The 10,655-nt window shown below is 41.2% G+C and overlaps 1 protein-coding gene across 2 annotated transcripts; it reads right to left on the bottom strand.

Moving 5' to 3' along the window:
- Positions 1 to 274: 274 nt before the first annotated feature.
- Positions 275 to 6,175, bottom strand: nqo1 (NAD(P)H dehydrogenase, quinone 1). 2 transcript variants are annotated; one of them, XM_061244663.1, is made up of 6 exons: positions 5,140 to 6,175; positions 3,732 to 3,896; positions 3,285 to 3,415; positions 2,672 to 2,785; positions 1,630 to 1,731; positions 275 to 1,107 (listed from the first exon to the last, which is right to left on the bottom strand). In XM_061244663.1, exons 1-6 carry the CDS (start codon positions 5,141 to 5,143, stop codon positions 742 to 744), a joined length of 882 nt encoding a protein of 293 aa, XP_061100647.1. In that variant the 5' UTR covers positions 5,144 to 6,175; the 3' UTR covers positions 275 to 741. The 2 variants fall into 2 exon arrangements, with proteins under 2 accessions (XP_061100647.1, XP_061100645.1); XM_061244661.1 differs by having other exon boundaries at positions 3,732 to 3,899; positions 5,140 to 6,173.
- Positions 6,176 to 10,655: the final 4,480 nt, after the last annotated feature.

Genomic DNA, 10,655 nt, shown 5'->3' with positions numbered 1-10,655 from the left:
TTTTAGAATAGGCTATTTATAATTTTATATTTTACAAATGTACCCCACCTGTATGTCTTTGCACCATTTAGCTTGACGTCACCATCAGCGGAAATCATCAGCCTGGTCGTGTCACATGAAAGTACTGTAGTACCAGCACAGTCAGACCATGTTCCAATGCAATTTACAGACTCCAGCACACACACTCAAGTAGACACACAAGCACAAACATATTGTGCACTCACATTCACATGGCAGCATTCTCAATTCCTCATTTAAATAAAAAATGACAATATAATTTTGGGGCACAGGTGATTATTTCAAACAAAGCCCAAGCATTCAAACCTTTGTCTGTACATATAGCTCATTCAGCCTTTATAACCACCCCGATGCACTGTGATGCATCTGTGATGCCCAATTTACAGTACATGTTCCGACAGATTTGATTTAATGGCATTGGTAATTCTCTTTCTGATCTTTTGTCCCATAAGAACACACACACACTTAGCTAGTGGTTCTGCCTGGACCAAAGCACCTGCTAAACAAAAACATGTAATGATATAATATCATATAACATGATATGATATGATATGATATGACATAATAAAATATAATATAATATAAACAAAAGTATATATATAATGAATGGTGTGACTACAGTACGATGTACATTACAATTCAATTGATTTACAGAAGACAACAGTTGCAACCTAAGAATATAATTGTACATCACAACAACGCTGTGTTGCCATGAGAACCATACTACTGTCCGTTCTTAGAATGTGCATGGTCCTCCGGGGGTATGGCTCTGGCCTGGTCCTTCAGGCTCACAGCCTTTATCTGGTTGTCCGGGGGGAGGGGTTTCCCCAGATGGTGTCCCGTGGTGAGGCCGTAAGCGTCCCCTCCTCGTTCCTCCTTCAGGTGAGGCCAGAGTCGGTACCCCCCGGTGAAACTCAGGTCGAAATACTCGGAGGGGACAAAAGTGAGAGGCGCCTCCTCCCACAGCCCCTGCAGCCTCGCCCACCACCCCTCCAGCATGGCATCTCGTACTTGGGGGAGGCAGAAAGTGGGTGCCCAAAAAATCTGAGGGGCCAGGACCTGGAACCCGCAGAAATGCAGCACACCATTCTACAGAAAGGGAGGGGGGGTGTGAGAAAGAAAAGAGGGAATGAGGAGGACAGTCACTGATGGGTGGGTAGGGGTAGATTGCAATTGCAGAACAGGGTACCTGGGGTTATGGACTGTAACATTACACTAAAAATATGTTCTAGGTCAACAAATTAGTTTTTAGGGCATTTAGACAATGTTTCCTTGACTGGGAAACTGCATCAGAAAATTCCAGATTTTCCAGGATGCCAGGAACCCTGACTTTCAATTTAAAGACCAACAATCTCAGCTATATATTTTTTTAATGCAAAAAAATGTATACCATGGAATGATAACTCGCTGACGTCTAAGAATTTGAAGATAATGGATTAATTGGGGTTTAAGATCTTAAGGAGACAACTGTTCATATAAAGCAGGTGAATGTACTTCACTCATTCTAAGTCACAGCATATACGATTATCTGTTAAATGAATCTCATGTAATGATTGTAATGTAGCTGGGGAATGCAGAAATCTCAGTGACATGCACACATTCCCTCCTCACCTGTAAGGGCCACAGTGTGACATTCATGTCTCCATTGATTCCGTCTGGAAGGAACATTGACTCTGGTGCTCCTGTTGTGAATGATAGCATCGCTTTCTTATCCTAGAGAAAGAGTCATTTGTTAAATCATACCAACAAACACACACAACCTTTTCTCCACCTTTTCTCTACAATGCCCTGTTTAAAACCCTATTTGCAATGGCCAATCAATTTTGCTTGGCCAATCCCATTGATTTGACAGACTAGGTTAAAATTCAGGAGAGTGCAGACTGGTAATTTATTATGTACAGTGGGCTCCATAATTATTGCCACCCTTGATAAATATCCACAACAATGCTGTAAACTAAAAAGGAATCCAGTTATTGACATTCTCCAATATGTGTAAAGCAGTGTGCTTTATTAACCATTGATGTAATTTTTTGGAACCATCACCCAAATTACAAAAATCAGAGATTTCAGTTTTTTAAAATAAATTTGCTAAAAGTTGTAAAAACGTTTTTTCACCTTGTCATTATTGGTTATTGAGTGTAATTCTCTGGCAATGGTATCAATTCTCTGGCAATGGTATCAATTTAAAACTAAATTTACAACACAATAAAGTGTGCAAAAAGGGGCCTGAGTACTTGCTAAAGCCACTATATATTTAGTCAAATGTAATTGCCAATTTCACTTTGTTTTATTTTATTTACAATAATTGTTAGGGGTTGCCAATAATTTTCTTACCTGTGGTTTTCTGAAAAAATGTGATTACTAAATAAAAAACATTGAATAAATAAATATTTTGTTTTCATGTATGTTAGAACATAACATTTAGATCATTATTCATGTTGTTTATTATATGCAGCCTTTTTTCTCAATTTTTATTAGCCCGCTGTATATGCTATATACAGTATATTGTGTATATAATTATTGCCATATGTTAATTCTTGATGGTCTATTTCATTTAATATCTTGGTAAGTGGACCAGTAGGCTGCGCTTTTACTCACTCCTTCCACACACACACACACACACACACACACACACAGTGTCAGAGATGCCAACCTTGAATACACCGTTGTTGTACATCTTCTCCATAGAAAAGGCAAAGCCTTGAGCCAGCACTCTGTCGATCCAGCCCTTCAGGATAGCGGGCACACTGAACCAATACATGGGAAACTGGACAGAAGATTGACGCACAGACACATGCACACATGTGAGAGAAGGTACAAGTGTGGCGCACAGACAGTATTGGCTGCTGAGAAAATCAGCTTAAGCTAGGCTTTGAGACAGCTGATAGATGGTTGAACAGTTCTGACCAGCTCCAAGCTTGACATGGTTTAGCTGGTTAACTAGATCAAACATGGTTTGACCAGCTTACGCTATGTTTTGAAACAGTTGGTAGCAGATTGACCAGCTACCAACTCGGATAAGCTACCAGCTGGTTGACCAGCTCATACCCAGCTCAGCTGGACCAGCACAAGGCCAGCTTGTCCATCTCAATTGTCATGCTGGTCAAGCTGACATAGCTGGATTTTACATCAGGGTACAGCAGCACTTCAACAATGGACTGCTAAGTGATCTTTGCTAATCGGCTTTAGTGTCGATTAGCAAAATACTGGTATGCCAACAGCCATAGTCAACAGTGGTCTGATAAATTCAGCACATGACCTCTGACCTGGAAGATGATGAGTTCGGCCTCCTCCACTTTGCGTTGCTCCTCCTTGATGTCATCACTCAGCCGCCCCTCCTGCCACGCCCACATGGTTTCGTCACCATAGCAGAAGTGCTCTGGGTTCCTTGGCTCATCTGGGAGCAGAAACACAATGGCAGCTCAGACACAAAGAGACAGCTTGTGTTTGTGTGTGTGTGTATGTGCGCGCACATGCGTGTGTATGTGTGTGTGCGGCATGTATGTACATGTGTACACGTGTGTATACACGTGTGCACGTGTGTGTATGTATGTGTGCGTATGCACGCATTTGTGTGTGTCTGTGTGCGTGTGCGCATATGTCTGTGTGCATGTGTGTGCGGCGTGTGTGCGGCATGTACGTATGTACGTGTGTGCGTGCGCATATGTGTGTGTGTGTGCGGCATGTTTGTGTGTGTGTTGCGTGAACAGTACCAGTGATGTCCTGCACGGTGGCAGAGGCTCTGAAGTCCATGGCGTACAGGTCAGAGACCACCACATGGCTGCCCTGCCGCTGCAGGGCCTCCACCGCCACGTGGCGCGCGGCAGCGTTAAAGGAGCCGGGGCTCTGGTGGGCGTACACAATGAGCACGTTCCTGCCTGCTAAGGACACGCATACCACACATACATGCACACACAGACGCGAATATGTACATACACGTGAACATTCATTCACACGCACATCGAAAGACACAGACAGGCAGAAGCAGAGCATCAGAGTCAGGAGCTGGGCAGTGCACCCAGCTTGCCTTCTGCAGGGAAGGTGTGCCCTTATATCTATTTTCTATAATTGCCAGTAGGCTATATATATATATCTGGAATTTCCCACTCCCTGCTGAAAAGTTAAGCTTATTTATTCATGGCAAAACTCTTGTTGAAGATGTCATTGTTTTTCTTTATCACTCTAGTCTTTATTTTTTGTTTCCTATAATAAAATGATGGATATACCAGTGAAGTGGCAAGTCAGTTATACTGTAGGAGTAATTGAAACACTGAAAGGTAATGTAAAACAATGGTCTCTGACCGTGACAAGAACTATTTCAGCAATGACAAGTATGTAGCAGCAGTCAAGCTTTCATTCCGCATGGCCGCTGGTGCACAAGTCTCTACAGACCCCACAGGACGGTCAGTGGGAGTTTTAGTTTCAGTGGCCTCGTAATTTGGGTCCCCTCCTGTAGCTGGGGGTGCCATCAGAGAATCTGGGCACCCCCGCATTGGTGCCTACCGCCCCAGGCCACTCAATCCCAGAACTCCAGAACATGTACCCATTTAACTACTGTAACTGTGCCTGTGGCTTGCTGCTCTCTTGTGGGGTAAACTATTGATCCTATGTTCTAATATTTTATTTATTCCCCTATCAGGGCCCTTAGAATTGTTCAACCCCCACCCCACCATCCTCCATATGGCACTGTGATGCACAGCAAGAAAATAGTGTAACACATAGGCAACAAAGTATTCACTAGTATTGAATATTGAATATATTCCGTAGCGTTCACTTTCACCATGTTCAAATTGAGGGAGCAACATTTTTTGACAGACGGTAGGCTATCGCATGGTAGTATACCAAAAAGGATGGATGAGTCCTTTGATGAAGAAAGAGAGGGGGCGTGACAGTGAAGGTTTGGCACAAGATATTGACTTCCGACATTTACTTCCATTAATTTAAATTTGTTCCTCTACACCACAGGTGTAGAGGAACAAAATAAATCTTCTCACAAAAAATCTTTTTTTTTTCATTTAGCCCCTTTGTAAACACCACTTTAAACTTCATAGATTGGAATATGAAATTAATGACATTGCTTTTCATTATATTAATAATAATTATTGTCATAATCGTACTTACCCATGACTAGTTGTGTAGCTCCCGTCCGTAGCACACCCAGAAATACTTTGCGTCTCGCTTCTCCTCTGTTCTGTGACTCCTCTTATACTGACATGGAGACAGGCTGCGTGAGTAACTCAGCCATATCGGATGTGATTTTCCTTATCCAAAGGAGAGCATGATAAACACGTGCTCAGTTTTCACAAACACTGACGAAGCCTTTCACACAGACATTCCTGAACCGGTCTGTCCAGTCAGGAGAGCTGTATACTCCAGGGGTGTGTCTCAGTAGCCTACAACAAGTGAGGCCCTACATGTTCTACAACTGGTTGATTCACGGTCTGATCTGCCCCCTCTTTAAGAGATAAGTTGACTCGACACGACATGCAACAAGATAAGGATCATCTCATTGGCAGAGCAGTAGAGCATTATTGTTCGCTCCACAATGATTGCTTTGATGTGTTTGAATGATGCCTGCATTTAGATTTGAATCTTTATTTTACATAGTTTTCGGATAGCATATGTAATGTTTAGACCTATCATATGAAACATAATGTAGGACATATAGGGCAAATGTTTGGAATAAATGTGAGAAATATTTGGGTTAAAGGTGGGGGACATGCTTGTTAAATAATTGCATTTTATGTTGCATTTGGCACCCCATAATTAAGTGTCTCTTTATCTCCCCTGCTCTAAAGGCAGTCTGCGGTATCATTTGTGGTCTGGTGTTTCTTTTCTTTTATCAAGTATACCTTGTGACTATTTTGATGTCAAATTAGTATTATCACTACCATGCAAAAAGAGTATACTCACAGTGAGCACTTTATTAGGTACACCTGTACACCAGCTTGTTAATGCAAATAGTTAATAAGCCAATCATGTGGCCACTAAAATGCCTTGTTAATGAGAGAGGTCCATGGAGAACGGCCAGACTGGTCAAAGCTGACAGGAAAGTTTCAGTAATACAAATAACCACACATTACAACAGTGGTATGCAGAAGAGCATCTCTGAACACACAATGCATCAAATTCTATAAATACCTAATAATGTGCTCACGGAGTATACATTTTAAAAATAAATTATCTGATCAAATTAATTTGACTGGTGGAAAACAAACAGGTTCACATATTCTCCCTGTTTGCGCGGGGTTCCTCTGTGTACTCTGGTTTCCTCCCACATGGAAAGACATGCATGTCAGGTGTACTTCTACCATTGCTCTTGACCAAGGCACTGGCCTGAGTGTTGGTCCCGGCTGCCCACTGCTCCTAAGAGTAAAAATGAAACGAGGACCAATAGTTTTTTGTGTTTCACAGGGTGACAAGTTTGAACTACGGTAACCTTGTTCATTTCTTCACTTTGCCTCATCATCGTCTTCATCCCAATTGGCCCTGATCAGTGCGGGAAGCTCAAATAACATGGCTCTGCTTTGAGTCTCCCCCTACTACGTCTCCATCGCACCAGCTGTGGCACTTTTATAGACGGACCTTGCGCATGCAGACTGCTGAAAGAATGCAGCTCGTCTGACAGAATAGAAAATGTGAAGCTTGCGAGGAATGTCACTAGTGCACTCCTGTCATGGGTCATGACTGGAAAATGTGCGGGCATTGGCGTGGTAAGAAACAGTTAGCACAAACGAAGCTGTTTAGTTAGAGGCAGTTCCACAGCAGCAGAGGTACCGGCATGAGTTCCTGATTGGCTACCTTCGTTGTATACAGCAAGAACAGTTCACACTAGGGACCTGCCAGGTCCTCTGTTGCTACTCTGCAAATAACTGATCAATTAAAGCAATGAAATCCAATTTAACCCAACTGGCTGTTCAATTCACCAAACCTGCAGCTCCCCATGACCAGGGAGAGAGAATCCTAATTTACTGTAGCATTTCCTCATGTGTGTACTGGTATGTGTATTTGTGTGTGCCTGCAGGTTTCGGCTCATAATTAAATTAACAGTTGAAAAATGTCCTATGAAGAGCAACAAACAGTTAAAAACTAAATCAAATGAATATTTCTTTACTCTGCAAAGTGTCTTTCTGACGGTCTTCTGTGAAAAGTGCTATACAAAAGAATTGGATTGAATTGTGGCCACTCTTCGCCTTTAAAACATTCATTCTCGTAGGTACACTGTCCTGCATTTTCATAAGAAAATCAGCTGGTAAGTTGTTTCAAACATACTGGAGAACTTGCCACAGTTCTTCTGCAGACTTTGCCTGTCTCGCTTGCTTCTGGCTCTCCAGGTAATCTCAGACAGCCTCACTAAAGTTTTATCTGATAAGTGGTCTATTACTTAATACGTTGCTTTTTTGGAAAATGAATGTTTGGAAATCTAAAATTTCTACAAAAGCTACAGAGATATTCTCAGTTGTCTACAAGCAAACTTAATGGAATGTGCTATGCATGTTCACTGTGAGACACCTGGTTTCCTGGTTAGGGCAAATGGTTGTGCAGACAAATGGTTGTCGGCACCTAGACCTCAAATCAACGCCAGGAAAGGAAATGTAAATAGAGTGGGGGAAAACAGGGTGATTGTGGGGATATCAGCATTTTTTATTTGCTGGCTCTTTCCAACTCCCTTCAATGCTATATTTTTATATACCTTATACCAAGATAAACATTTTGGGATGGTTTAACAGTATCAAAAATTTAATATTGCACAATCCTAGTGACTAGTGACTTCCTATTGTCTTTATGGAATTTATCCTTTGCTAATTTCCATTTATGACTCCATGTTTTCAGATTACTGAGGAAACATTACCGAGGAAAGCTCAGCAGTGTCCCAATTGTGCAGTCTTCCTGCAAACAGAACTCAAGAGTCTCCTGCAGTTCATTTTATTAATCCCTTTTATCAATTTAAAAGCCTCAATCAATTAAATTGCCCCTAACTCTCCTTTTACTCAGCTTGAAGAGATTAAACATCTTAAGTCTTTCCTTATAATTTTATAATTTCTAAATCAATTTGGTTGCTCGTCTTTGAAACTTTTCCAGTGCCTCAGTCTGGTAGTATGGTCCCTAGAACTGCACACAATATCACAAGTGTGGTCTGACAAAGATATCGCACTGTATAAGGCGAGTACACAGAACGTCCTCAGAATTTACTTTGTTTGCTTTCTTGTTTGTAATAACCCCCTTTTAATTAAATGTTATTACTATTTTTGTTTATTACTATTCATCAATTTTAATGATTGATTGCAGCACTTTACTTAAATATGAGGCTAGCACAAAAATAAGAACAGTCAGTTGGAAAATCTATAGGATTATTTCACTGAAAAATTACTTGCCGTATACTTACCTCTCAAGGTTTCACAGGAAGCTGAAGAATGGTGACCAGAGTTTCAAAGGTCACTAAAAACAGGCCTCGCCTTTAATGTATATGCAAAGGTCACACACACACACACACACACACACACACACACACACACACACACACACACACACACACACAGTAAAACCAATTACAAGATTGCAAGGCTTCAATGATTAAGCACAGAAAGGGAAAGAGTGGAGAGGGGGAGACAGCACTGCAGAAGCACTGCAGAAGCACCCATGCCTGGTTATCATTCCTCTCCAAACCTGTTTTGATGTTTTTGAGCATGTAACATGGAGCACTACTCTGCTGACTGCATCATTTGTCTGACTGATGGCACTTGCATGCCCCTGCTGGGTCTGGGAACGTGGAAAGTAGGCCCAGCTGTATCTCCTCTTTTCCCCTCTCTTCCCTAGTGAAAATTCCAGCTTGGCTCTAGCCTGGTTTTAAGCTGGTCCATCTGGTTTGAATTTAGTTTGGAGATGGTTAAGCTGACAACAAAATGGTTCAGATAGCAGCCATGTCCAGGCGATGGGCCAGCTTACTCCCCTCTTTATCTCTTGCACCCTGTCTCTTTTTTGTGGATAACAACAACAGTTACATTAGAGCATATATGGAGAGCCTAATTTGAGGAGCACCTAGGGCTGTAGGGTTTTTTAAGCACACCAAGATTGCCCCGTATTGCATGTTGTTTATTTCAGAATTCAACATGACTGACAATCAAGTCATTTTTAAGTTTGATTGATACACATTTAAAAGTAATACTATAAAAATAGACTTAAGCTGAAAATAACAATAATGAGAACAACGATTGGACCAACATGGCATTTGGAGGGGGTAAGATATCGTCCACTGAAGGTAAACAGAAAGGTACAGTTTGTGAATATGTTCCATTTATTTTTCTGAGCATAGCTTCCCAGAGGTACTTTGATAACTTTTTAAAGATACTTTGACAACTGTGTGTGTCCCTACTCAATTGCATACCTGTAACTGATAACTCAAAGACGGTTTTATTGGTCCAGTGAACGTGCTTTGCGATGTAAACGTATGCAATATTGCTTTTCAGGCACCAGCTGCAATACCGCAGCCTATCACCGGGCAGACGAGATTCAGAACTCATTTCAAACGCTGGGTGGCAGGGTTGAGTACTTTTTAAAAACTACACCCTGAAAAAACGAGCACAAACGTAAAAACACCAAAATGTCCGTTAATCGCTCGGCACTAATGAGGCCACGGAGGTTATAATACGCATGTCATTACTATACCTCTTTTTATGTCCTATTTAATGTCTATGTACTTTTAAAAATGTTTTTTGTTTGCAAATATTATACGTAGATTGCATTCATTAAAGGGATTTCTTCCTAAAGTAAAAGTGTCATACAAATTAAATCTTGAAAGTCGTGTAAAGGGAAGTCTTGAAAGTTGAAAATTGTGTAAAGGTCTGAATACTTTCACAAGCCATTGTGTAGCATATATAATGTTAATAATGACTGAAACATCATGTTATTCTCAAGCTTTTGAATGGAGTTGTCCAGGTTAGGGCCTGAAGCAGGGATGGGCAAGGCGCGCTGTATCTGTTTCTGGATTTCAGACCTGCTAACTTCTGCTGTTAATTATTTTATTAGCCCAATCATTTACAGGATCTGTTATTTTTAGCAACATTTTGTGATATCAACAGCAGCTGATAAATGTTCTTGTCTTTTAGCATTTTATTGTGGTCTAATTTATGAGTGGATCGGTTATGGTGCATCATGCCGATTGACTGGTGGCTGCAAAATCCTGCTTACACACCAGCCCTTCGCGACTGGAGTTACCCATCCCCGCAATGCAGGGTTGGCTCATTATCATTGGCTTTGCCTTTGAATTCCACGCTTTCACCAGTTATACGCCTATTGATTTACCGCAGTCTTTAATTTGATCAGTTCAAATTGAATTACCTCTTTCTATGAAACTGTTTGCAATATAGCATAATAAGCACAATGCGAACATGAGACTGCTATTCTTCATGGAATGCTATTTCTGACATAATGTGGCTCAAGAGGGTAAATAATCCCTCTCGATATGACAAGCAAGTAATTTAAAAAAATGTTTTTAACATTTTGTTAGTCTGGAATTGCAACTGTGGTTGGAACGACCAGCCAACACATCTTACAAGGCGTCTCAAGGCTTCTCAATGTGAAAGCAAGTTAATTGTGGAACCGCAATGCCACTGTATTACACTGTACTACAACCCAAT

This window comes from Conger conger, chromosome 6 (assembly GCF_963514075.1).
Source record: "Conger conger chromosome 6, fConCon1.1, whole genome shotgun sequence".
NCBI classification, from domain to species: domain Eukaryota; kingdom Metazoa; phylum Chordata; class Actinopteri; order Anguilliformes; family Congridae; genus Conger; species Conger conger.
Note: the sequence above shows the minus strand (reverse complement) of the source record. Positions and strands in the feature narration are given on the sequence as shown.

Coding starts and splice junctions, on each gene's coding strand:
- nqo1 (XM_061244661.1), bottom strand. Junction 1,732..2,671: donor ACAACAACGGTGTATTCAAG/GTTGGCATCTCT, acceptor CTCTTTCTCTAG/GATAAGAAAGCGATGCTATC. Junction 1,108..1,629: donor TCACACTGTGGCCCTTACAG/GTGAGGAGGGAA, acceptor CCCTTTCTGTAG/AATGGTGTGCTGCATTTCTG.